At 49.4% G+C, this 27,675-nt stretch overlaps 1 protein-coding gene and 1 long non-coding RNA gene across 4 annotated transcripts in view; one reads left to right on the top strand and one right to left on the bottom strand.

Annotated features, from left to right (window-relative positions):
* CALN1 (calneuron 1) overlaps positions 1 to 27,675 on the top strand; it is a 91,148-nt gene that overhangs the window by 12,215 nt on the left and 51,258 nt on the right. The window contains exons 2-3 of one of the 3 annotated variants that reach the window (XM_015880964.3): positions 120 to 299; positions 15,268 to 15,392. In XM_015880964.3, coding sequence (XP_015736450.1) covers positions 193 to 299; positions 15,268 to 15,392 — 232 coding nt within the window. In that variant the 5' untranslated portion in view covers positions 120 to 192. Of the gene's footprint in view, positions 1 to 119; positions 300 to 6,530; positions 6,687 to 7,444; positions 8,024 to 15,267; positions 15,393 to 27,675 lie in introns of those variants that run through there. The other 2 variants (XM_015880965.3, XM_015880966.3) reach the window with 2 other exon arrangements.
* On the bottom strand, positions 4,361 to 6,853 carry LOC146757415 (uncharacterized). Its single transcript, XR_014936416.1, has 2 exons — positions 6,658 to 6,853; positions 4,361 to 5,484 (listed from the first exon to the last, which is right to left on the bottom strand). It is a non-coding gene; the product is annotated as an uncharacterized LOC146757415 (long non-coding RNA).

The raw sequence follows: 27,675 nt of genomic DNA, 5'->3' as shown, positions 1-27,675 counted from the left end.
TCCTGCCATTGTTGTCCCACTCCACAGCGAAAGGCTGGCATGAATTATTGAAAGATCAAGCTTAAATAAATGATAAACTGGTACAGTGCGTGCAGTAAGTTTCTGTCAACTCCTTACAGAGTCGCGCTGCCGGCTGCGCTGCGCCCATGATGAGCTCGCGTGCTCCGCAGGACCTGCGGCCACGTCTGCCTGATGGGGCTGATCGAAGAGCATGGAGAGGGGCAGCCCCAGCATGACAGCAACCAGGGGGATGAGGAGGAGCCACAGCAGAGGAGCCGGCAACCGGAGCTTCCCACCTGGCAAGTGGTTTTCTTGTCTTGGATTGTTGGGGTGGTGGCTGGGAGGATGGGGCAGGAGGGATGCAGGGTTGAGCGTTGGGTGCGTGTGATCCAGCAGCATAATGAGCTGAAATCTTGGAGTAAAACCTCATCTCGCATCTTGTGGTGGAAGCAACTGTGTCCAAACCCATGCACGTGACTCTGGGTTAAGCCTATGGAAGGTCTGACCTGGCCAAAGCTCCGCGTTGGTCGCCTCTCAGCTGGGAAGTCCAAAGGGGTTTTTGGACACGCGGTCATCTTGGAAATTGGATTTATTTTTTTTGGGTATTATTGTTATTTCCTTCTTCACCACGTTGAAAAATGGCTTGACTCACGGCTGCGGGAGGCTGTGGGGATTCGCAGCAGACCATCTGTTTCGGCTGTTAGCAGTCATTAATTCTTTTTCTTATTTTTCGCTGCTTTTGAGATACTTTGGGAAAAAATGTTCTTGATGGCATTGGAGGACTTCAAAGTCACTCATAATTTATTTTTTTCCCCCCTCGGAGAAACAAAATGCACTGGATGCAGCAGTTAGGAGAGAATTGCGTTTCGTATTGGATTTTTCTAAATGGGAATTTCTGTCTCTGGTGGACAAGCAGGAGGACACGACGTCCTGTTATCTCCTTTCCACCACCCATTCACCTCCTACCTGCCATCCTCCCATACTGCAGTACAGCCACTAATGAGGGCTGGTTTTGGGGCTTTGGGGGTTGATTTGTATTTCTTCTCTTTTTTCCTTTTCTGGTTTAATGCCAAAAGCTTTTAATTGACAAAATAAGTATTTTTTTTCCAAGCCATTGCTCTTCCAGCATTGAGCACTTGCCGTTTCAATCAGCCTTATCGTCTCCAGTTATTCTACCCAGAAACTGGAAGATGACTTAACTCCCTGACAGGTGTTCACAGCTGATGGCTCAGATCTGTGGACGGAGTGCTGGGGCATATGGCATGATAAATAATAGAACAAATGAACCCTATTGACACTGCCCACCCTGCAGCTCAAATGCTTTTTTCCTTCTGCCTTGCTCCTGCTGTGAGCGAGCCCAGTCCACAAGCAGGCTCCTCTTAGAGATGCTTTTCCCAACCAATGGACTTTGGGTCATCAGAGTTGGAGCAAAGTGTCAGTGTGCAGTTCTGCAAGGACCTGTGATATGGCAAAGGCTGATCTTGCATGTGTGGTGTGTTGTAGGGAAATGTGAGATGGGGAGGTGGTGGCAACTCCTCCAGAGGATGCTGAGCCCTAATATGAGGCTGGAGCTGAAAGCTCAGTGTGGGTACGTGGCTGTGCTGGTTTGGGTTGCGTGTCCCCAGAATGATGAGCTGGGTGGTGACATAGGTCTATAGCTGGGACACAGACCTGCTGTGCTGCCTTATGCTGCTTGGAGACTGTGGAACAGAACCTGAGTGTGACACGGGGCGAGGTGACAGCCGGAGTGCCTGGATCACTTCCAGCCATCCATTAGGGCTGTGGCTTTCAGCAGTATTACAAGTGTGCCCTGGAAAATGCTCCAAAGAGCCACTGCGGTCCCTGAGATGGGGGTGGCACCTGTGGGTACTACAGGGATGGGGGCTCATCCGCCCCACTGCCTGCCCCAGGGTGGTGAGACCCATATATATCCATAGCACAAAGCAAAGAGCCTGTGGGTTGTTTCCCCAGTGCTGAGTGATGTGGGGCATTGCTGGGTTGGGATGTTCTCTCCTTCGCCCTACAGAGGGCACGGCAGGAGATGCTCAGGTTTGATGAAGAGGGAGGATGAGTGTTCCCAGAGCCCACATTGACTATTTGAGCCCCACACTTGTCTGCTTCCACTCATGACCACCTCCTCCTCTTTGCACCAGCCTGGACCTTGGTGTGCCCCCAAATCACTGCCCATTCCTGAGTGAGAAAAAAAGGAAAGAAAAGGAAAAAAACAACAACTGTCCTTCCATTTGCCTGTTAGCACCCCAGATAGAAAAATCTCAATGGAGCTTTTCCCCCCCAAACCACCCCTCGCTGATGGGAAGTCTAAAAATAAGCGCCTTCTCCACAAACAGCTTAAAGATGTTGAAAACGAAAAGCAACAAAGGATGTAGAACGCATGAGTCACTAAATTACAGGGCTATCTTTCGAAGAGCAAAACAAAACACAAAGCTTCCCCCCCCCTCACCAAAACTCATCGGGGCTGAGGCTGTGCACTCGTGGTGCTGGCACAGCCATCCTATTGTTGTGGGATGGCAAAGGGCTTGAAGCCCTCGTTGCACATTTCCTTCATGTCCTGTGACAGAGAGCTCTCTGTGTAAATAAGCGATGTGTGAGCAGGCAGCTCTATGGCATGGATGGGAGGTGCTTTGCTCCCACCCATGGGCATGGCTGTGGGTTTGGGATCTGGAGCACCTTGCCTTGCTCAGCTGCTGGTGTTTGGACTCTTGGGCAGATTTTGATAGGTGTCAATGTATTTGCCTATAGCTTCAGTTTGTTGAGATAATGGGATGAAAAGGAGATCTTGGCTTCTTGTTTTTTTGGTATGTTGCCTTTTTTCCTCCCCAAAGGTCTCTTTTTGTGACGTTGCTTTGGTGTTGCAAAACTGATGCTTTCTTAGCATTCGCAGATAAGCTCAAATCAAAAATCTTGGCGTTTTGAGACAGCAGGAGAGGGATGGATGAGTGCCAAACCTATGCCTACATCTGATGTTTGCAGCCAGCCTCAATCTCCCTAATAGGCTGAAATGGAGCCTTGGATGCAAGCAGATGGTGGGGCTGGAGATGTGGCTCTGCCAGAGTACAGGGTTGCTGTCAGTGTATGCAGTGTCTTCACTGTGCTCGAGATGGCTCTGGGCTGCCCTTCCATCATCAGCACCCGCTCTTATAGCCATCACAGGGGGACTGCAGTCCCCCTTTCCCAAGCCCATGGCAGTATTTGGCTGGCATATCCCAACTGCGAATGTCCCATTGCTCAGTGTGTGCCAATTCAAACTGAATTCATTGCGTGTTTCAGCAGGTGCACCAAGGCTGCACACAGCGGTTGTAAATCCTCACCCGGCAATGACTTAATGGAGATGCCTAGTTCTGAAATGCACTAATTAAACTTCAGAATAAACCACCCTGGGCACAAGCACCGCGAATGAAAAGTAAAAATACAAGTTTCTCCTGGGATAATTAACCATCATTAAAACATGAAAATTCAGGCTGGGGAGCAATTGTGCACCTCCCACAAAGCATTTAATCAGAAATAATGGGCTGAAATTAAGCAATACAAAAAATTAGGCTGAAAGGTGAGAAATGGATCCCACTTGTGAGAGCCGACAGAGCGCGCCGTGCTCTCAGACCCTCTTCAGGGAGCAGCCAGATGTGAACACTGCATGTTCTGCACTCACCCACCGCTTCCCGTGATCTTAAATAGGGAACCCAAACTGAAACCAAAGCCCTATGGCGGCCATGGCTTTGTTGAGTGTCTCCTTGTGAGCTGGGAGGTGCCCACAGCTTGGAAGCAAACTGCACCCGACTGTACCCAGTTGTCAGTACAGTGATGGCTCAGGGCTAGTGGGGATGAGAAGCACTGGTCCCCATGCTGGTCCCTGGCACCCACCTGCCCTCCCTGTCTGGTTCTTCAGCGCATTGCTTTGTCCCTAGTATAGTACATAATATCTTGTATATTATTATATAATATTTCATGTAGAGGGTGGTGACGCACTGGAACAGGTTGCCCAAGGAGGCTGTGGATGCCCCATCCCTGCAAGCATTCAAGGCCAGGCTGGATGTGGCTCTGGGCAGCCTGGGCTGCTGGTTGGTGACCCTGCACACAGCAGGGGGTTGGAACTGAATGGTGACTCTGGGCCTTTTCAACCCAGGCCATTCTGTGATTCTATGATCTACGCAATACAATATTATCTGTCGTGTTTCCAACAGTGCAGCACAGCCATTCCTTTCCAGATAGAGCACCACCCCATGGCTCCAGAGGATGTGTTCCTACAATGGGGTCTGGCATGGTCTGCTCTGTGTTTTCCCAAAGGAAAAAGAGAGCAGAGCTGGAGGCTGGTCCTATTTGCACAGAGCCACGTCTGGAGATATTCTGGGTATGTTTGGGGTTTAATGAGAGCGTGGTCCTTTAACAATTTTTAATAATAAATACAGAACCCTGATGGATTTTCCAGCTACTGTACTCAGCTGTGAAGTTTGGAACCTTTTTGGCTAATGTCTTCCAGAGCTGCAGGGAAGGAAATTAGCTGAAGGCAGGGAATAATGAGGGGCTTTGCCCCCCGCTTCACGCACGTAAGCAGCCTGTCTGGAGCTCAGCACATTTGTGGATCAGCAGAAAATGAGAAGGGAAAAAGGCTGCAAAGAGGGTGATGATCCAGGTTACACCCCAATGGCACATTCTGCAACTGGAGAGTGGGATGCAGGAGTCCTGTGCTGGTGCACAGCAACTGCCAGAGCACGAGGGGTTGAGCACTGATGGAGGTGGGGTATGCCCACACTTCCTAGGCTGGTGGTTACGTTTCTTCTGATGGCAACAACCCGAATGGGAAACGTCATGAGTGAAAGGAAGGAGGTGGTGATGTGAGATGCCTTTGAGCTGTAGAGCTGGTGCTTGTCCTGCTGGCCCAGGGCTGATGTGGCTGCAGGAGCGTTTCTGTTTCTGCTCCCAGCAAAGGCAGTTCTGAGTGTTTGGTTTCCAGTGGAGACCCTTCTGCTGGCAGCTAACCCCCCCATCTCCATGTATTTGGCTCAAGCTGCCTCAAGCTGAATTGTACCCCATTGGTGTCTGACTTTGTCTGGCACTGCATTCCACTGGACTTGTTGATATCAGGCAGAGATCCAAAGGGTGCACACATGGGCTTCTGGTGCATCCAGAGATGGGAGCAGAGAGCCAGGTGAGCGTCTGCAGGTGAGGGCAGGATGGGAAGGCTCTTGTGGCTGCTTTGCAGTGTCTCCGGGAGCTCAGCTAAGCCAAAGGTGATGCTCAGCCAACAGAAGAGGAGCAGCCCTTTGAGGTGCATCTGTTGTGCTGTTGCAGAAGAGTCAGGACCTGGGGCTGTCTGGGTTTGTGTGCAGCTCTGCTCCTCAGCAGCAGGATAGGGGTTGGGTGGATGCACGGGCTGGGATACGGGGCAGGGTGGCACACAGCATCACAGGAGGCACGTGTGGATGTGGCTCTATCACTGTTTCAAGGAATGGTTGGGCTGGCAGAAACCTTAAAGCCCATCCATTTCTAACCACTGCTATGGACAGGGATCCCTCCCATCATGTACCCAGAGCCCACCCAGCCCAGCCTTGAGCACCACCAAGGACGGTGGCACCCACTGTAGCACAGGGCAAGACCCTCACCACCCTCCCCATATTTTCACAATAAAACCAGGCAGCAGCCCAGCCCTCCCCCCCAAAAAAAACCAACAAGAAAAGAGCCCCACAGAGCTCAGGGAGGGGAGCCAACTTTCCGAGCCGACCACCACCGACCCTCCGATGGGCAAAACACCCGCGGAAGGAGGAGGCTCAAACCAGAGGGGCCGGAGCGAGCGGAGCCCAGCCCCTCTCTTTCCCCCGGGGGTGGGCGGCTGGGCTGAGCGGCATCGGCGGCGGCGGCGAGGAAGGGGTTATTGGGGGCCCTGCCGCAAGGTGGGCTGCGGCGGAGGGTGGGCCCCGGGCGGGCGCTGGTCGCGGTGCCGCCGCCCTGCCCGGGGGCTGCCGGGGAGCGCGGCGCGGCGCGGCGGGGCTGTGCGCTGCTCTGCGCTCGGGGCTGCGGGGCCATGGGGCGCTGAGCCGCAGCGCTGCCCGCCGCGCCGCCCCGCTCTCCTCCGCTCCTCGCATCGCTCACCATCGTTACATACATCGATTTTTTTTTTTTTCCCCCATTTTTTTCCTTTTTTTTTTTTTCTTCCTTTTTTTTTCCTTGTCTCTCTTTTTTTTTTCCTCCCTCCTTTTTCCTTCCTCCCCCCTTTCCCCCCTTTTCCCCCCATTTCCCCTCTCTTCCCACCCTTTCTCCCTATCTTCCCCTTCTCCTTTCCCCCCATCTCTCCCTCTTTCCCCTCCTCCCCCTCATCCGATTTTCCCCTTTTTACTCCTTTTCTCCCTCCCCCTCCTTTTTCCCTTTCCCCTATTTCCCCCTTTCCCCTATTTTTCCCCTTTCCCATTTTCCTCCTCCCTCCTTCCACTCCCTTTCCCTTTCCCCCTCCTTTATCCCCATTCCATCCTTTCCCCCATTTTTCCCCCCCCATTTTCTCTCTTGTTACATTATTTCCCCGCCGCCCCAACCACCCTCACCTCCCAGCTCTCTGCCTCCTCCCGCACCCCCCCCCTCCCTACCTCCCCTTTTTCATAACTCGGCCAGGAGCGATCTGGAGGGGGGGGGCCGAGGAGACAAGCAAACCTGTAGCGGCGGAGCCAGCTGGTGGAGAGGTGAGTCCGGGCCAGGGGGGGGCTCCAGCGATGGGGATGTGGAGGGTTCCGTGCACCCCCTGGGGGGCACCGTGTGCTCAGTGTGACACCGACCTGTTGGATCCCCACCCGAAGGCAGCGAGATGCTGCGGGTGCCTCCTCTCCCTGCTTGACGCTGCGATTCGGGTGTTGCGGTGGCTTTGGTTTGGTTTTCTCCCCCCTGGCTGTGGGCACGCGAGTTGCCATGGAGCGGTGTGGATGTGGTGTGCTGCCTCCCAGCCCCTCGCAATGATTTGGAGGCCCTCTCCCCAGCGGGAGCTCGGTGATGCAGTCGGGTACCGCTGCGGTGCCCTGCTCCGTGCAGTTAGGTAAGAGCGGAGATCCCGGAGCACACACAGGGAGCATCCGCCGATGGAGTAGTCGGATCTTAACGAGTGTCAAAATCAATGAACACATGTGATATGCAGGGGGGGACTCAGCCCTAAGCACCGCCTGACACCGCCGTCGGAGGACTCCCGAAAAGAGTCTGGTCTCCTAGAATTGGATTTGATGCATTCAGCCTCGTCGTATGGCAGAGATAACTCCCACTGCCAGATTTAATACGTGGTTTGCAGTGTAACCGCCTGCTGTACCCACCTGAAGGGGTGCGCTGAGGAAGGCTGAGTGCTTTGTGGTGTCCTGAGTGTGAGCTGTGCGCTCACCCACCCGCAGCTCACACCTCATCCACCCACCGAGTTGCACTGTTTGCACATAGCAGCTCCCCCCAGGCACACAGAGCTGCACAGCGCTTCGGTGCCTCTGAAGGTGGTTGGGATGGAGATGGGCTCTATGAGGAGTGCAGGTGGATGGGGAGCTGAGTGCAGACGGGCTGTGCTGTTTGGAGGAGAGGTGCAGGGCTGCTCGCTGGGTACCACTCCATCCTCCTCGCTGGGTGGGAAATGGAATTTCCCCATTGTTCAGCTGTGCAGTAGCTGCACGAGGCTGTGATTGGCAAAGCGTTGGATCGCCCAGGTTGCTCGCATCACGTAGGCAGCTGCCACTGAAATGACACACTTGATTGAAGGCCAAAAGCACCATATACGTAACTGCCTGTGATTAAGCTCCATATGATGCCTCAGAGCGAGTAAAAAACCCCTCCTTCGCCTCGTCTTATTTGCAACAAGAGCACTGTTGCAGGGATATCGTTTGGGTCACGCTGTGGGGTTTGGGGGCAGTTTGGGGTTGGGTTTTTGGGTTGGTTTTTTTTCTGCTTATGGCTGTGGAATTCAGTGACCTGAAGCGATCCGGCAGCTGCGCGGTGCCCGATGAGAGCCCTCTGCCATAGGTGTGCCAGTGGCTGGGGATATCACCGTGACCAGGTAAGGGCTCCCGTTGCCGTCCTATTCTTGCCTAAGGGATATCCCAGCTGGCTGATGAGGGCATGGAGGGGGTCTTCGTACCTTCCCCCACTGGCATGAATGTGTGGTGTTGTGGCTGTTTCTGCCAAGGAGCTTTATTCGGGTGGTCCTGCGTGGAGCCAGGAGTTGGACTCGATGACCCTTACAGGTCCCTTCAGATTCGGGATATTTCATGATTTTTTTCACTTTTTGGAGTCATTGCAGCTCTTTGCCCATTTTGCTCAGAGCACACACTGTACCTGCAGATAAATCCCCCCTGGTGGCACTTGTGGCTGAGCCCTGGGATGTGCCTGGGAGGGCTCTGTCCCTCAGGAGATGTGCTCTCTGGGCACCTCCTGCCTGCTGGGGCAGCACCGAAGCAGGGCTCAGTCCTACAAACTGCTGAGTTGCATCAGTGAGCAGAAACACTTTTGGAGCATCTCCTTGTTACCGAGTCCAGCAGAAAGAAAATAACAGGGAAGACAAGCAAAGCAACCATCCAAACCCAGCAAAACAGACAGAAATCACCTGTACCCACAGCAATTTAGAGAAGGACTTTTACCCATCTTGGCTGCACCTTCTCTCACTGTCCTCACGCTCTGACTTAATGATCAGGCAGTTTCTACCTGGCCATGATGTGCCGGAGGGTGATGCTGATGCAGCTTATTCCCACCACATCGTGCTGTGTAGGTATCTGTCCACATAGATGAGTGTGCAAACAACATTTTTTGTGGCCGCTTGTCCCATCTTTCCTTCCCAGCCCTGCCAGGTCCTGTGCATCTCATGCAGCCTCCAGGAAGCAATGCTCTGTAAGTTACCTTGCAATGCAAGCCTTTGTGTTGTATTTTACTCCAAACGACCTAATTCCTAATCCAAATGGTTGTCTGACCGATAGTGAGATGATCGGGCTGAACATGTTTGATCGTCCAGGGTTATTGTAAGCTGAGCTGAATACCCGGTGAGAAACAACGTGTATTAGCAATACCAGTAAACATCAGTTGAGTCGATCGGCGCACGTATAACTTTATTGATTGGGCATGAAATATGGCAGGCAATCTAATAGGGGATGTAAAGCGAAGCAGGCAGAGCCTTTTCAGAGTGTGTTGGGGATGCGGAATGGCGTTTGTTTTAACCAGGTGGGTTGTTAAGGTAAACCAAGGTGATCTGTATGGCTCCTGTAAGCAGCGCCACGTCAGTTTGACTCAGCTTTGTGTGGTCTCCAGCTGTAGATCCACCGGTGCTTTGCAGGAGTGGGAAGATATTTGGTTGTATTTTTAGTGTAAAAGGTGTAAGCAAGTAACAGAAGTGAACACACAGGGCATTACGCAATAGTGCTCGGGCTGTCATGGAAGGAGGGCGATAGAAACAAACTGCTTCACAGTAATTAAAGGTAACCTGCTTTGATAAAAGCACAAAAAGCTGAAAATGAGGTCCAGGGGTAGGGCGTGGGAAATGCACAGCAAGCCGGTGGGTGGCTCTGGAAGTGCCCTTTTGTTCCTTGTGCTTAATACCTGCCTGTGGGGGCTCAGGGGTGTAACTGGGTATACATTTCTGCAGCGTGCTGAAAGCAAACTGTAACGTCTGCTCTGTGTGCTGTCAGTGTCTGCTCCCAGCTGAGCAGCGCAGACCCCCCTTTGCTGTACAACACCACTGGGGGCTTCACCCTGCACAGGGGTTTGGGTGCTGTGCTGTGACCCATAGCTGTGATGGGGATGTGTGTGTGCAGTTTTTCCTTGGGGTCTTCATTCATATAAAAACAATAACGTGAGGGAGCCCAGGAGGCAGGGAGCTGCTCAGGTGCATCGTTTGCTGTGTGGGATAGCAGGGGGAATGGCCACCCCTGACATCCCACTCCCATTTGGCTTAATTTCTTCCTAACCCAAATTGTCTTTGCGTGTGTACTCATCTGCAGCCTAGAGCCTGATTCTGCCAAGGGGTCAGTAGGGCAGAGCCCTGTGGCAGTTAATGAGGCTCTGAGATTGATCTGGTTTAATGAGGTTTTCTTCATTCCCCTCTGTTTGCAGGGCTGTAGCTGTTTGCGTAGGTACCGGGATCATAGCAGGGGGTTACCCAATCCTGCAAAGCCGTGGGCAAACAGCTAAGCAAATAGCCCATTGCTTGGGCAAGCACTGCTGATGCTTGCAGCCTGTCCCGGTGAATAGAATGGAATGGAATGGAATGGAATAGAATAGAATAGAATAGAATAGAATAGAATAGAATAGAATAGAATAGGAGTTGGGAGGGACTCTTGCAGGTCATCTAGTCCAACTCGCCTGCAGTGGACAGGGACACACTCTGTTTCTGCCTATTGGTGACCTCCTCCAGAGCAGTGGGTCCCCATGGGGAGCTGTCAGGCAGTCTGCAGATGAGGTTCCCAACAGTTGATCATTCCTGCCAGGTATTGGGGCTGGGAGCGGGCAGCTCCAGAGCAAATCCCAGGGAGAACAAGAAGATGACGTCTCCGTCACTGTTTTCAATTATTCAGTCTCAGTGGTTCTCCTTCTGTTTCAAGAAGGAACACGCGAATCTCTCTGGGTCTGCTTGTTTACAGAGCGCTCGTGGGTTTAAAATACAACCAGCCTCAGATTTCTGTTGTACATTCCCTTCAAATAAATACTGACATAAAAAGAGGGATGCTGTAATTCGTGCCACCCCAAGAGCTGAATGCTGCGCTCCAGCAGGAAGCCATCAGTTTGGTTTCTTGGAACAGCTTCATTCTGATCTTCCAAAGACCGGTAGCCCCAAAAAGGGGAAGGAAGCACAGACTGCTTGAGGCTGCTGAGCTGCTCTCCGGTGGGGTCTGGTGCCTTTGGTTGGAGGTCTTGGAGGATGAGATGCTCAGGTTTGGTCTCTATTCCCATGAGCAGCCAAGTAGTGCTGTGGTTGGTTTCAAACGAATAGCCCTGGGTGCTCGGGGTGGAGAAATGCTCAGAGTGAGTCTTGGTTTGAAACTTCTACTGTGATCCACCTCGAGTCTTAATAGAATTCTGGCAGTGTTATGATTACCCTCGCCGCTTTAATTACTTTCTGTCTCATTTATATATGTTGATGGCTCCCATTCTCACAGCTTAAAGGGAACTTTCTGTAGGAACCAGCAGCCAGTGCTGTTAAAAATGAGCCCTCACCAGATGTCCAAAGCCTCCTTTAAAGAAGAGGCCTGGCATAGGCTGCATTTATTAGGAGTAATTAATTGTCCTATTAAAAAACCTAAATGTTTTGGCATTTCATTAATAATACATAAGCAACCAACGGGCTATTTGTAGTGTGTTACTTTGTTAAAGCTGCTGTAAAAATTGTCATTATTGATATATTTCATGTTTATAATTACTCATCTGTGACGCACTCGGTCTGTTATGAATAATCCATTGTATATTGTCTTCTCAATAGGCTGCTTGCTCAGCGTGCTGGGGGTGCCAGCAATTGCTTCTAATAATGTCTTCATGTCTGATTTATGCGTGTGAAATGAGTGCAACTGGACGTGAGTAAGGGAACAGAAGCACCCTCAGAGAGCTGACCTGGGGGCACCGATAGGCAAACAGCCAGTTGGAGGTGGAGGAGAAAGTCATAAAGTCAGCAATGGTTGTTTTGGAAGGGACCTTCAAGATCATCCAGTGCCAACCCCTGCTGTGTCCTATCCATGGCCTTGGGATCTGATGGGGACATCAGATCTCCCTGTGTGTCTCCAGCTCAGAACTCAGGAGCTCACACTTGGTTAACGTGTGTCTTCCAGCAAGACATCTGCTCCTGTCTGGGAGACAGCAATGTGTCACTTGGCCTGGTGCTTCGTTCCAGCGCTTAATCACCGTCACCATTAAAAACCTTTGCTTAATTTCCAATTTGCATCTTTATAGCCTCAGCTTCCCACCGTGGAAGTCCTTTAGATTTTAAAGCTTTTTAGTAGCCTGCATTTTTTCCTCTCATAAACTCTGATCGTGTCCATAAAGAATCTTTTTGTCTTTTTGGCAGCCTGATACACACTACAGGTCCTGCCTTCCTGTAGGAGCTGCCCCTATAGAAGGGAAAGTGTATGGGTGGTTCAGGCCAGGAAGTGCAAGTGATGTTGGGTGTTACGTGCCTGAGGTCATAAAACCAGGATCAACTGTTGGGCATCATTCTGTGCTGCACGTCAGAAGAGGTGGGTGAGAGGTTAGCAAGAAATCTTTTCCAAATTGGTAACTACCAAGGGACATCCAAGATCAATACGAATTGATCCTGATTCCATCTCATTCACTGATGCTTAAGCTAAACCTTCCTGTTTAGTGGTGCTGTGGATTTTCAATTGGGTTTGAAAGCCTTCTTACAAAACATATCACGAGAGCTGGAGAAGCTCTTTTATTTATTTTTTTTCCTGATGGCAAATTGCTTACAAACCTCTTGTAAATCTCATCAGGGTGGTTGTGCTGAAAGGGAAGGGCTGGTCCTGCTGGGTGCTGCGGGTCTGTAACCTGCTGCTGAGGCTGGCACAGGGAGCCATACATCAACAACGCACACGGTAACATTTCCATACCTGTGTTTATGGGCTGTATGAGGGTTCTGGGGTTAAATGTCGGTGCTTTTATGATACTACTCAAGGAGATTTTGTTGCTTCAAAATCCAGTTGTGCCTTTGGGACCACTTTCAGCATGCAGTGTGCTTGATGGGAAATGGCTCTGTTGGGGATGAGGAGTGAAGTGCTGCTCTCTTGCCCGCTGCAGGGCTTGTACAGCACTGTGTGATGTGGATGGAGCCCAGGCATCCTCCCTGCTCCTGTCCAGAGGAGTTGGGGAAAGCACTCAGTACCCCATGATTCAGCTTAGGTATCGCTGCCTATGGGCATTGCCATAGCACAGGGCATGTCCCATCAGCACCAGTTCCTCTGTATGGGAGTTTTCCCTGGATCTCACTTGATGCTGTGGGAGCAGACTTAAGGTTCCTATGTTTCCCACACAAACCTTTGGGCTCAGCCCAAAATGAATTAGGACCAAGTGGGCTGTGCTGGGACAGACCTCTCCTTCCCAGATGGGCAGTTGTCACTGTGTGTTCCCATTAAAGCACAGTGTGCTTTGCAGATGATGGTGCTGTGCTTTATGAGTTCTCCCTTATCCCACCTTTTTGTGCCATTTTCTCTCCTCTGTGGCAGCAGGATCCCACCTGCAGGACAGGATGTGTGTGGGTTCCTTGCTATGGGGCTGTGGGTCCAGTGCTGAGCATCTCTCCTTAGAGCTGGAGGCAGGCTGAATTCCAACAGCTCTGCAGTGCTTCTGTTGAATAATACTGGACTTCTTAAATAATAACATACCTCGGTGGTGGAATTAATCCAGGGTTTCTCGCTCTGGGATATCATGGCTCCCTCCTGGTGTATTAAAATGCATTACTACACCCCAAGTGGGGGCTGGTTTTAAGCACGTCAGCCCTCAGGAGAGATGTGTTGTTGTTTTGTTGTTGTTTAATGGATTTTCTTAATGCTTGTAGAAGTGAGAGCGATGTCAGTAGTGCCTCAGAGCAGCACAATGTACAGCACCGTCCCTCCTGTGCGGTCCCAGTGCCCCAACCCCAGTTAAATCTCTCTCTAATTTGGTCGGTGTTTGAAAGCGCAATAGCTTTTACATTGGGCTTGTGGTTATGGAGAGAAAGCACAGATCGATTCCTGTCTGAATGCTGTGTGGAGGGGCTGGGAAGTGATGAGGGTGTGCAAAGTGCCTCCCCAGCTCTGTGTATGGGGTGCAGAGCAGCTCCAGGGGCATCTCCAGCCCTGTGCAATCCCACAGGGGGATGAACCCCTTCGTGCAGAGCAATGTGTCAGAGCGAGCATCCATCAGAACGAAGCACATTAATTGGCAAGTGCTGAGGAATTAGAGAGGCGCCTAATGAAAAAGAAAACCTTGTTTACGGTTTGTAATGCGCTGCTGAAGGAGCTGGCTCCCAAATAAAAATACTTAAAATTACGATTAGGATTTATTTACATAATTACTGCCAGAGAGATTCTAGGGAGACGTGCTGAGCAGCGCAAGAGGAACTTCGTGGCTTTCCTTCCCTCTGTCTCAGGGTTGGTTGGCTCTGGGTGAGTCCATTAAAGCTTTTACTAACTCAGTGAGGCAACACATCATTTGTTACAGAGTAATCCATAGATGTGGGTATATATATTTTTGCTTTATTGACTGTGGTGGGAACACAGGGCTGTGGAAGAGCCAGGTTATCTTTGTAATGGCTCTCTTGGCTGGGGAGTGATGCTGTAGGTGGCACTTAGCTCTTTAAGGCTGAGAATCCCGATGTCCTGGCACAGTGGGGTGAGCATGTCCTTGGAGATGGCTTCAAATGGGGCCACATCCCTATGGATGTGTAGGGATGTAAGCTGCCAGAGCTGCCTTATAAACATCAGGTCCTTAGTGGCGCTGGGTGGGTGGCTCTGCTGGCTTTTCTGATTGATATTTGCAATACCAAATGCAATAGATCCATGATGGGCTTTGCTGATTGAAACCAGCCAAGGAGATGACAGATCTGCCTCTTAATATTCCAATTGACTTTGGCAAACTCGTCTCTTTCTTCTGTATCCTAAATCAATGTGTAAGTGCTGCTGACAGTAATCTCCACTTTTGTCTGTGCAGATGGCTGCCCTTCGCTAGGCTGCGGTGTTTATACCTGCTAAGTTTGCAAACACTTTCCTGCTCCAGTCTCCCATTGAGCAGTATTTTTCCTTTGCTGTCATGTTTGTGAAATGAAAATGTTCTTCGCCGGGCTCTGCTCCTGTGGGAATTTTCCTCCTGCAGCCTGGAAGGAGGCACACACTGTGATGTGTGCTGTGGGTGGGGGCTGAGCTGCTCCCAGCTCTGGGTGCTCTGGAGCAGGGTCCATACGTGGCTCTGACAGCCATGCACTGTGCCTTATAATTGCATGTCAGCATACACCCCTGTGCACTGTATTATTATTATCAAATGCTAAACCTGTGTACTGAGAGCTGCATATATGAGGGAGTCATATTTTACTACAGTGCTGCTGCTCTGTCTCTGCTAATTCTTGTCCTGCATAAAGAAGAAGCTGCTGCTTTTTCCCCCTGTTTGTTCAGCTCCTGCTTCAGACCTGAATTCAACCTGCAGTCCATCAGTCTCTGGTGCACGTTCCCTGGTGTAGGATGCAGAAGATGTTGGTCTGAGAGGCAGCTCCTCCAAGGCAGCCTATGGCACTGCTCTGAGTGAGCCACGAGAAATCATTAAAACCAGCCTTTCTCTCCCCTTTTATCTTGTGCTCAGGGAGAAGATGCCATTCCACCATGTAACAGCTGGCTTGTTGTACAAAGGCAACTACCTGAACCGATCGCTCTCCGCTGGCAGCGACAGCGAGCAGCTCGCCAACATCTCCGTGGAGGAACTGGATGGTGAGTGATGTCCCTACAGTCCCTGAGGGTTTCAGGATGGGACGGGCTCGTTCTCACCTTATCATCAGCACCGACGTGCATTGGATGCTGCTTGTCTCTTCTCCCCCCAGACAGTCAGGGAGGCCAGGTAGACTCCCCATCTGGTTCCTGGTGGGAAGTTCTCTTTTCCAGACAATTTGTAGCTCACCAGGGTCATTTTGGAGCAGCAGTTAATGTTGACAGCTGGTCTTTGAGGGTGTTGGAACTGATTGAAGCTCTTGGTTTGCTTCCCAGTGGACATTTGGTGCGGGCCATGATGATAGTTAGTAGTTTTGATGGGGAACTTGATGGGTAAATGAACAAGGGAATGGTGCAAGGTGGAAATGGGCCTTCCAGGACAGGTTGGAGGCGTTTTGGCAGAACAGGGCAGCATTTCTACCCTCCCTCCCCCATTTCATCTTCACTTTGGTAAATCAGTCTGTAGTTTTTGAGCTTTTTCAAATCTGAACCTCATGCTTTGATTTTCAAACTTGCCAATAACTTATCTGAAGTAGAAACAGGATGTTTTGGGGGTATTTGTCACCGCTTCTCTTCTTCTCAGCGTACACTGGAAGTGGTTGAGGTGAGATGAGCAATGTGACAAGCCTCTGTCCTTGCCGAGCTGGCACTCTGAGGACATGGGGATTGTAGGATCATCCTCTGAGCACTTTTGGGACACTGAGATTGTGCTTGAAGGTGGAGCTGTGCAACTGGGCGAACTGCCTCCAGTTCTGTGCATCCTACAGATGGCAAATCATGATGCAAGATGAAATGTAGCTGTTGTCCCTGCTCAGGATATAGGATGTGGGAAGGAAGCTCACATGCAGAAGCTCCATCCCATTTCTACCCTTCCCATCTTGGGTGGTGACCCTCAGCATCACGTCCCATAGCAGCCTTGGATGGGAGCAGTGGTACAAAAACACACTGTCCCTGGGGAGAAACCAGCCCTTGAGACACCGTGGGTCATCTCCATTAATTAACAGCAAATGAAGTGAATGAGGCGTAGAGGAGCTGCCTTTTGTGAAGGCGGCAACCGAGTCGCCGCTAATGTGAGTGCTGCATCCGTTTAATTTGGTCTGTGCCCTGGTATAACCGTGCTGCTGAATTGGAGAGCAGCAGATTTCATTCATCTCTGCTCACAAAGAGTATCCCCCTCGTTCTTGAGAGCGGTTAGAGCTCTTTAACTAATCATCCATTTATTCTCTGACCGTTAAGCACAGGCTTCTTGTTATCATTTAGTCATATACTTTCTTTTCCTGACAGCCTTTTGCTTTACAAACACCTGTCTTCAAGAGCTTTATATCTCTGCCATGAAGATATGCCCCAGTTCTCAGCTCAGCAGAGAAGAGCTCAACCTCAGGCTGTTTTTTTCCCACCTGTGAACGCAGACGTGGCACTGAATTGATTCACATCCACTAAAGCCAGAGTAGCCTAAGATACTGGAGATGTTTTTCTGTGTGTAGCTACCAGAGCACACTTAGATACTGGAAATCATACAGAATTTGCTGTAAGTAAGGCGCTGTCTTACTGGGATTTGTTACTGGTACCAGCATAATGCCCAGGTGTGCTGGGAATAGGTGAAGGCCCCACTGCTCACTGTCCAAACCCAAATCATAGTGGGCCTTTTTGCCTTCAAGCTTGGATTATAGTGAACAACAAAGTGTTCTTCCTTGAGAAGTTAATGTCATTCTATGGGAGCTTTGTGGATGTATTAAGCCGTGATAGCTCTGTGCCAATAATGTATTTGTGCCTAATCATATAGGCTGGGAAAGAGATGCCTAATTCCCTGTGGTTCTTTTGTCAATGAGCTTCAGATCCCAAGGCAGCCCCAGCCTGCTGGCTAATTCCAGGCTCACGTGTTAAAGCATTTAAAGTTTAATGTGCTTTCTGGGGAAGTCGGTAGGAATTTTCAATACCCACCTGACTTGTTGACGACCAACAAGTGCCAGGTTGTTCCCAGCCCTTATTTCCCCACACCTGGCATTGCACATCTCTATGCTGCTTGTGTTGTAAAGGGTTTCTGCAGGTGTGTTGGCTCTGGGATGCTGCAGGGCAGTGCTGCCTGGCTGGGATGGATGAGGGATAGCGTGGAGATCAGGAAATGGAAAATATTTCTGTCCCAAAGCAATACAGAGAGGGAAGGAGTCCTTTTGATTTGGATGAACACACACCGTTCATAGCAGTGTGCCTCAAGTGCTGCTCTCCTCTTCTCCCACCGGTTATTTTCCTCTACAAAAACTTTGCATCAGCCATCTGTCGGCTTTGACTCCTCTCTGTTTTCTTCCATCCTGCTCTAAATACTCCCGTGGCAGTAAGGGAAGAGGCTGGAGAGATGACAGGTGTAGTGGAAATGCTAAGTCATGGTCTGAGACTGTGATTGAGCACCTGGTCAGAAGGCAGGGCCAACCCAGGGGAGTTCAGGTGCAAGCATTGTACCTGAATGAGTGGAAGGGGGGAGTCGGGATCCCTCCCCTTCCCAGAACTCATTTAAGGGCTGGCAGTGGAGATGAGGGTATCTCTTGCTGAAGAACCCTGCCTACCTGAGATCTTCAAAGGTAAGTAGCTCTTCTCCTTCATTTCTTTATCTGTGGCTGCTGTGTTTGGGCTTGTTCTCCCTTGCTGTGGCCAAGGCTTTGTCACCCTGCTGTTATCATCTCATCATAGCATTACAGCAGGCAGCCCTGATGGCTCGCTTGTTCCTGGTGTTGTGTTTGCTGTGTGGTTCTGTAGCAGCAGGAGGGGTTTGGAAGCTTTTGTTGTCACAAAGGGAATTAACTGGCTGGAAGCTGTATTAGGCAATGCTTAACTTGGTTACTCCGAGCAGATGATGAGGTTGGAAGTGGCAGGCCATCTGTAACCTGGCTCTGAGGGACCTCCAAGAGCAGTGGGCTCTCAGATGGATGTTACTGCCATATGCACAGTGATTTCCAGGCATGAGATTATAAATTAGGGCTGGGGTGAACTGTTTTACATATAGATTTTCTGTCTGTTGTTGGGTGACATAAAATTATGGCATGGTTTGTGTGTGTTCTGTGGTTTCCGTGTTCCTTTTAAGCTGCTGTCCTCACGTTGCAAACTGCTAGGGGTATTTTTAATAAAGAACAGTGGATGGAAATCATCGAGTCAGGCTTGAGTCATCCACCTCCATAGGCACTATCTAAAGAGTATTGTCAGGAGGTAAAAACATTTCCATAGTAGGAATCTGACAGATATCACCTGAAGGAAGGCACATGCATTCTAAGTAGGCTTTGCAGAAACTGTCTGTGAAATGCATTACAGTCGGAGTGCTTTGCAGTGAAAACTCACATGTGGACCACAGCAGCAGCTATCTGTCCAGAAGGACGTCGTGATAAATCCTTACGTGACCCAGATTTCCCTGCAGTCAGCCATGCCCATGCAGGAGCTGTGTCACTATGCGGCACTGGGGTTGTTTATGGGCATCTGGTGGCTCAGGCTGTGCATCTCCAACACAGGCAGCGCCTGTGGCATGTGCATGGGCTTGGGAAACGTTGGGAAGTGGGTTTTTTCCTGCTTATAAGCTTCAGCCAAGGCAGCTCATGGCTTTGCCAGCCTAAAGTGGAGCCATCAGCAAAGCATCCTGTGCAGTAGGGCTCAAGTGCTGCCTGCAGTGATCTTTGAGGTGAGAATCTGGCAGTCCCAATGATCTGGTCATCATTGCAGCTTGTACCCCATGTTGTAGGATGTATTTACCTGGTTCCTGCTACTTGCAGGAGCTCTCTGCTGGGTCCTTGTTTCCTGGGCTCTGGTGTAAAAATCAACAGTGAGAGTACATTGGAAAACAGCTCTTGGAATAATTAAAGGGCATGGATAAATGATGCCCGTGTGGACTTTTAATTAACAGTTGGCTCCTGCATGCCAACAGTGCAGGCAGTGAGGGGCACTGGGGTTGCACAGTAGTTTGACCCCATCCCTGTTGTGCTCCTTGAGCTTGGGGGCACCCTGCAGGGGGAGCAGGTAGAGTGATCCCATGTTGACCATGCAGCCATGCTGTACGAGCCCTATGGAAAATGTGGCCAGAATTGAGGCTGTGGTGTCTGATCTGAGATCCCTCGGTTGCAGGTGAGGTGGAGCAGCAGTGTGCTCAAGGAGGGAAATCCAAAGGGACAGGCATTAGTCACTTCCCTGACTCATGGAGCAGCAACAGGGCTGCGTCTGCTCTGCTCGGCAACTTGCCCATGGGGAACAAAGATGCTTGGGGGAGGTGGGATGAGAGAGAAGCAGCAGGGAGAGCAGTGTAGTGCTGGGGATGCAAGGAGTGCCCTGGGACTGGCATGGCAGGGGTCCTGCTGCTGGCTGGGCTCTGGGTGTGGGTACAGGCTCCAGTGAGCAGCCCGTTAATTAACTGCATGAGACTGTATCAAGCTCGTTTTCTCTTTGGCAGAGTTCTGTTTTAAAAGAGAAGGCTCATCCACATTGTCTGCGTTGTGAGTGATCATGGCTGGAAATGGAGTAATTTATGTTTTATATTGGGCTTTAATAGTGTTTCATGTCTCTGAATATAAAACTGCAGCATCACTATGCAGATCCTTTTGTGGGCAGAAGCAGCCATAGCCCTGACTTTACCGAGCTCCTTCTGCTGACGTTCCAGTTATGTACTGTAATGACAGCGTGGGTTTCCCTGGAACTCGGCAGTTTCAGGTATGAAGCAGCTTCCATGGAGAGAAAACCATAATAATGGGTGCAGCATAAATATTTTGCATCATATGAAGTTGTTACAAGGTGAGATTTGCTCCAGTCAGTGCCCCTCCAAGGAGCAGAGCCTGGCAGGTGGGTGTGAAGTGCCACAAATGATGTTGGGCTGCACATCATTGGGTTCATGGAGGTTCTTTTACTCCACCCCACATCCCTACTGTGCAGGGCATTGGGGCCAGCAGGGGGAGGTTTAACTGGAGCCCCTGAAATGTAATACTGAGCATCATCTTTGAGGGAAGAATCTTTACAGCAAGGGGGTATAAATAAAATGAGATTGGCTGCCAGCAAATTAGAATTACAGGGATGCCATCTGGACAACAATTAAAGAGATTGTTTGAACTCCAGTGATGCTGACATAGTTATAGGGACCGGCTGGCAAGCGGAGCTAGTGGTGGTGGAGATTCAGATATCCTCGGTTTGGAGTGAATTTCTGGTTTATTGTAGCAGAGGAGGAGTCCCTTTAGGATGGATGGGAAGAGGGCTGTAGGCTGTATCTCTTCACTTACCTGGGCTCCCTCACCTTGTGTCTGGCTTCCCAAGCCCTTATGGATGCTGTAGTTCCAGTATATGGGGCTCAGTGGAGAGGTGGGAATTCGGTGCCTGCAAACACTGGGGGCACAGGAATGGAGCAGATCCAGAGCTGAGTGTGCTTTAAAGGGCTTTTAAATCATACTGAGACACGTTTGTACAAATTTTAATGTGATTTTTAAAATTTTTATGCGATCTTTTCAGCCAGGTGATTAATTTTTCAGGTTTCCTCTGTCCCTCACCTTACACCCCTGGCTCTGGCAAGTTTCTTTTCTACCAGGCAGTGCTGCTTTGTGCATTCAGGAGCCTCATCCTTATCTGTTACCCCTGGAAGTGTGTTCCTGGGGCAGTGGGAATGGATGGGGACCAAAGTAGGACCACTGCATCCTGGACCTTAAAGGTGGCACGTACCTGGGGCTGGGAAGGAAAGGACATCTTGGTTTTCCATTTTCCCTTAACTGCTTGTGGGTTCTGATATAATTTCAGCATGGTCTGAGTGGAGAAAAGAATGCAAACATCATCAGGAACATCATCACTCTTAGCATCCCAGCTTAAGGTTTGAAGTTGGGGAAAGCAAGAAGGAGAGGTGATGGGGGGCCTCATCCAGCACTGGATCAGCTGTTCCCAGAGCTGATGAGCTGGCAGCCAGCTGCTCCTGCAGGACCCAGCACAGATGGGTGTAGGAGTGGGGAGAAGGAGCCCCACGGGGACACGCAGCTTTCTCCGGCTTGGCTGGATTTGGTGACATCAAAGGGGATCAGCACAAACCCTTTGAAGTCAGGCTTATCTCCTGCCTTCCTCTGAAAACAGAGGGTGCTGATCCCACAGGGTGGGTGTGGGACCCCAGTGAGCATTAATAGCAAGGGCAGTGCAGGCTGAGTGAGATCTCAGCTGCTTTTGCTTCTCTGCTGTGATGCAGGGATGTTTCTGGGGCTCAGGTTGTGCAGCACGACACTCCAGAGCTGGACAGAGAGGAGTTCATAAATGCTCTGTGAGCCTCCTTTGCCAGAGCAGCCACTGCAGCATGGGCTGAAATCACTGCAGCTCCTAAGGCTTTCAGGCTGGTTGGCATTTGGTACTTTCAATTATTGCAGAGCAGCATAGAGTTTTGGTCAAATGTATCCTTTATTTTTATAAGAATTCTGTTAGAAAAATGAAGAAATAAACCAACAGAGCCTTGGGAGTGAAGATGTACTTTCATGTTCCTGAATGCAAAGCATTAGGTTGTCATTTAGGAAAAATCCCTCTTTCTAAATAAGCCATTAGAGCACAAACCTATTAGCAACATGTGGGACGAGGCGGTATTTTGTGTTTTAGGATTATTCTGTTGGGCAATTCCTATTTAATTTGCTGGGAAGTGCAAATCTCATTACTTTTCTTTCAACTCGATCTAATCCAGGGCATGAGATTTTTGTGAATAGGTTTGGATGGGGAAGGGAAAGAAATACGGCTGCGTAACTGATGGTAATTGCTGTTACTTCCCAAAGGTAAAAAAGATTGAGAGTGTTTTTTTTTTCCTCAGCAGTTCTGTGTTTGCATACAAGGAGTAAATTGGGCTTTGCAGAGACACAGTTGTTGCTGCCTCTGAAATGTGAAGCGGTGTTTGCAATGTGTCTGGTGGGGAAATGTCCGTCACAGGTACTTAAGTGCTGCTCGTCATCGCTTTTTGTGTTTGATTTCAGCGCTGTAGAAGGAAAAAAGGAGAACGCAGAGGGTTGGAGAGTTGGCGGATGTTGCATTCAATGGATCAAGATGTGGAAAGAAAATATACTTTTCATTCTCCTCCTCGGTTTGGGGCTGTGTGAGGGGTCACGTAGCTGATGACTTCTTCAGAGATCATTCCAGTTGCCTTCCAGGCTTGTTTCTCAATAGCTTATTTTGCTATTTTTCCTCTCATTTTTTGCTTTTTTTTTGCAATAAAGGTTGGAATACATTGAGCAGGAGAGGTGGAAGCAGAGCAAATAAAGAGCCTGGCTCTATCTGGGCTCTGGGGGGAGGCTGTGTCTGGCTTCAGGCTTTCTGTTGCCCTCCATTGAGGTCCAGCATTTCCTGCCTGCCCTTGTTTTTTTCTGTGATAGCACAGCGCAGATGTGCTTTGCTTGCTATAAGCCCTATGGATAAGGGCAAGGCTTGTTCAACCCATTTAGTGGGAGAAGGTCACATAATAAAAAATGTGGATGGCTGTTGGATAAGCAGCACCTCACTTTGTAAGTTGCTCCCATGAGCTCTTGTCAAGGGCTTCTTTTGAGCAGGTGATTGGAGGAGTTTTTTGGCAGGTTAAGTTTATTGTCCTCTGTGCAACAGCTCAGGGAGTCAAGGCTTCTGCATTGCCACCAGCACCTTGCGTGTTGCTATGGCACAACAGGAGTTTGGCAGTGTAGAAGTGCTGACTCAGTGTTGCACTGGGTGATGTCTCTGGTGGTGTTTATTTGCAATAACAGAAGCCCGAAGCTGCTGTTTTCAGGTAATTTGTGCAGTTATTGTGCTTCCTGACACCTTCCAGCACTGGACCAATTTGAGTTTGAAATCACAGCATGAAGTCCTGGCACATAAAAAGGTCTTTTGATAGCTGCTTGACCTTGGCACTGTGTGTGTTCTGACAGAGACAGTGTTTAAACCAAACACAGTGATGTACTGGGATGTGCAGGTTGGCAATGGCTGGAAACCTGTCCTATCCTTGCTTGTGATGCATCGGCCCTAGGCTGGTGCAGGCATTTGGGCTGAGAATGGAAGATGGAAGAGAAATGAGCTCTTTGAACCATAGCCCCTTGGGTAATTACTAGTGTGGTAATTTACGTGGTTCATCAGTAATCCACCAACTTCTTCCAGTCCCACTTGCCTCTTCCAGCCCTTGTTTGTCCGACCTCTGGGGTTTTGGTGGGATGGGAACAAAACAAATTAAAACAATGGGCTAAAGGAAGCCTGGCATTGGCAATGGATGATGCTTGGGAGCTTTGGGGCTACTGGGTTCTGAGGTGGCTTTGCAGTGGCTATCTGAGCTTCAAAGCATGTGTGAAGTTATGTGGGGGGAATGCTGGGCAGCTCTGCCTGGCTTTCATGGGTGTCAGCTCAGGGACATGTGTAGGAATTGTCAAGCCATAAATACATGGAGAGCACTGGAGTGACTTTAATTTTAGTTGGAAAAACAGAATGTGGCAGCCAGGGAAAAAAAAGTGATGCAAAAATAGAAGTGGCCCCTTTTGGGAGGAGGAAATAATATCCCACTAAGGCAGCAACCCCAATTAGATGGGAGCCTTTAGGGAAGGGGGTAACTAAATATGTAGATAAAGACAAGGCAACTCTTGCACATGGCGAGCAGATTTATTGGGGGGCATTTCTCTACTATGCCCAAGATGTTTTATGTTCTGGCCACAAACCCAAAATTATCTGTGCTTTGTAAATATTGTGGTTGATGGCTGTAAGGATTTCCTGTGAGATCAAGTTGGAAGGAGTCCTATGGTCAACCACACTTACCAGAGCTGGAGAACTAGAGCATTTCTTTAATGGTTCAAGCAGCCAAAGAAGCTTTTGGGATGGGGGCAAGCACAAACAGCTCTACTTTAAGTAACTGCCGGCACTTGAGGTTGAAATCCATGGTTGGTGGCCTGGTGTGACCTTTTTGGAGCCAATCATTAGTTTTAAAAGCAAGTTTGTGTTACAGCTTGACACGAATCCCTGCAGTAGGTGCCCTGTGTTAGTTCTGTGGCTCTGCTGCTCTCACAGCGGATGAGAGCATCACCTCATCTTTTCATATCAATTTTCATTGCTGCTGTGTGTCTCCAGATCGGTTACGTTTTGACACTAATAAAAATAGCAAGGAGTTTGGAGAAAGTAGCTCTGGCATCTACAGTATTTAATTTGCAGAAACTTTCATGTGGAGTTTAATTTAGACAGATGAGAGAGGCAGTTTTATGAGTATGAAACTCCATTAATTACAGATCCTGTCTTAATTATAAATGGCTTTATTTTAAAGTGAATTTTACAACCAAAATTAAGGCTTGGAGCAGTTCAATCAATACAAACATCAATTAGACCTGACTTTGTACTCCAATTAATTTATAAAGCTTCCCAATGAAGTGTAAAAAGTGTGCCACTTTGTACTCTTCTTCCTGCCATTCCTGGGCACCAGGAGGTCTCCATTAGCAGCTTCCTAACGATAAACACGGATAGAATAACCAGCCTTGCAGTGGCCTCCCATTTCCCAAATAGGCCAATAGAGTTAAATGCTAAAGTGGCCAAACCTGGCTGCAAGCATAGAGGAATATTGGTACCCAACAGGTGCTCAGTGTTTTGCCCATTTGCTGGTCCCACCAGACTGTGGCATTAACAGATGAACTGAAACCTGTTTTTACTTCTCACAATGAGGAAACAGCAAACCTGTGTTCTTAGAGGGTGATTTTGACATCCCCCCTCTCTGCAGCAGGGTGCTGTTCACTCAGGGTCTGGTGCTACATGCAAGGTCTTAGATAGAGTCCAGTATTTGTTGTTTAATACAGGACTTAGGAAGCTGTGGGGCATCATGAGCTTTATTTGGACCCAAGTGCTTTCTGTCCCATCTCCACCTACCATATGGACATCTTCTGGTTCTCTTGGACCTGTGGTAGAGGGAGCAGGTGACTGTAGCTTGACCGTGCATAACATCATGTGGAGCGTGTGGAAGGGATGGAGCCAGGTATTAGCAGAGCTTTTCTTTCCTTTCTGGGGAAACAGGCTCCTTTAGCAAAGCCAGGTTTGAGCTGTGGAACTGTTTGAAGCTGGGAACCGAGCAGCGAGCGACAGGCAGGCAAACAAAGTGGAAACCTGCTCTGAATTATCGTAAGCTTTTTTTGTTGTTCTAAGCCCTTTCAAGCAGAGCCATTTGTACTGGAGCAAATTCTCCCAAGATATTTTTAGATAATACGAGCAGAAAAATATCACTCCGTAGCAAGCTGTTTACAAATCTGCTAACCTTGTTTAGTGCTAGTAAAACTCTGGGCTTGGTGTGCTGCGGAGCACACTAATTACTTGACAGAAATTACACAACGGTGGCTTTCTGATGTGCAGTATATTGGCTCAGCCCTGCAGCTGGGCCCGTGTGCAGCATTTTGGGTAATGAACAGGGAATATTTCGGCAGCTCTTCCATTAAAACGGGAGGAGTGAGGCAGGCAGGAGGCAGACTCTGCCAACTAACTGCTGCTCACTGCCCTTTGCTTGCACACTCGTTTCTGTAATGAGCCTGTCCTGCATTTCTTGTTATCCTGTGCCTGGTTCAGGGGCCCAGGTGTCACCCTGTGTCACTCACTGGACTTTGGGTGCTATAGTGATGGGATTTGGATGCTGTGGTCATAGGGCTGTATGAGTACGTTGGCAGCAGGGACAGAGCTGCTTAAGGAAAGCATCATACTTGCCATTTGTGGGCATGTCCCACAGCTGGGGATGTGGGCTTGGTTTGACCATCACTGCCCTGAGTGAGCTTCACCCAGGCTGTGGGTGGTGACAGGGGACAGGAGTCCCTTTGAGAGCCCTTCCAGTTCCCCACTGGGATCTGTGCTGTTCTACACTTGTATTGGACCAAGTGGTCAGAGGCAGAAGAGGGAAAGCAGCCCATGTGCCACAGCAATAAACTAACTGACCTGCTGGACGTTTTCCTTCTATTTTGCTCTCCTGCACTGTTACTTAAATACACCAGAAGGGAACTTTGAGTGGGGGTGAAGAACAAACATGGGAATTATCCTTCTGTTGTGTCCCAGCTGCACTGTGCAGCTGAGGACTGGAGACCGGCCATCCCATGCCAGGCTCCTGCTGGGCACAGCCCCATTGCAGGCAGCTGGGATGCACACAGCTGGGATTTCCCTCCTCCCTCTTTGCCTTGGACACTGCCAAGTCCTCCCCTGGATCTGCTGGCAGCCTGCAGCACTCACAGCAGCTTCCCATTGAGCTCCTGGGATGTTGTTTTGGTGCAGTGATGTCTCCAGGATAAGTGGCAGTTCTGTCCAGTGCAGCAGTGAGTTGGGCTGGGAGGCAGAGCTGCATTACAGCTCAGCACATAAAGCTGCAGGGTTTGGGCTTATTCTTTTGCTTTTCCTCATCACTTTTAAAACATTGTATTGGGGGTTGAGACTGGAGACTTGCTTTACCTTGGATTCAATTATGTAATTAATGGCAAAGCTGCCAAGAACTGTCAGGAGTCTTTTTTATTCTTTATTATGTTTCTTATGAATGCAAATAGATTAATATTTGCGAGCAGTGCTTCTAGAGTAATTTTATCAAAACCCTTCATTATTGTCATGGGAAATTCAATGCAATTTCTATCTGGGACCAGTTCCACTTTGCAGTCTAGCTAGACGATGAATGTTAGAGGTAGGCACTGTGTGAGTCTGCAGTGTATACTGGGCATGTCTAATGGATATTGGGCATGAATAGTGAATACTGGGCATGTATTGTGTATTTGTATATGTTGTTCTGTGTGTGTAAATTGCTGCTGTGCCTATGGCCTGTCCATGCTGTCTTGCATATACCGTTAATTAGTTGGAAGTAATAATGAATGAAGTCCTCCCTTGGCTGCGTTATGCTGCTAAAAGCAATACAAGCAGTACCCACAGGTACTGGTACGGCCAAGCTATGTGACAGCTGTTGATGCTCCAGTGCCTACTTTATTACAGCTTGGGCCGCAGTGTTTCTTTCAGAAGCACTTTTTCCCTCCTGGCAGCATGAGACAGCAAATGAAGTATGCACAGAGCAGACCTGCATGGCACTCCTCGAGGCCTGCTGTCAGATTGATTGCTTGAAGTGCATTTGAAATCAAGTGCTGTACGGTCAGCTCTAGATCATCTCGCCATCATTTTTCATGTGCCAGTAAGAAAAACCATAGCAAATAGTGCAGCTGGTTGAAAATGGTGAAGCTACTTGGTCTTGTAAATCTGGGCTGACCTCACTGTCTCTTCCCTTTGCCCTTGAGTGCAATGTAATCATCATGACATAAATAACAAGCACGGCGATATAATGGAATTATATGAGCACCGCTATTGTGAGCGCTGTGAAAAT

This window comes from Coturnix japonica, chromosome 22, assembly GCF_054131305.1.
Source record: "Coturnix japonica strain WE chromosome 22, WE-NBRP24, whole genome shotgun sequence".
NCBI classification, from domain to species: domain Eukaryota; kingdom Metazoa; phylum Chordata; class Aves; order Galliformes; family Phasianidae; genus Coturnix; species Coturnix japonica.
The sequence above is the reverse complement of the archived record's forward strand: the minus strand, read 5'-3'. Positions and strand labels throughout refer to the sequence as shown.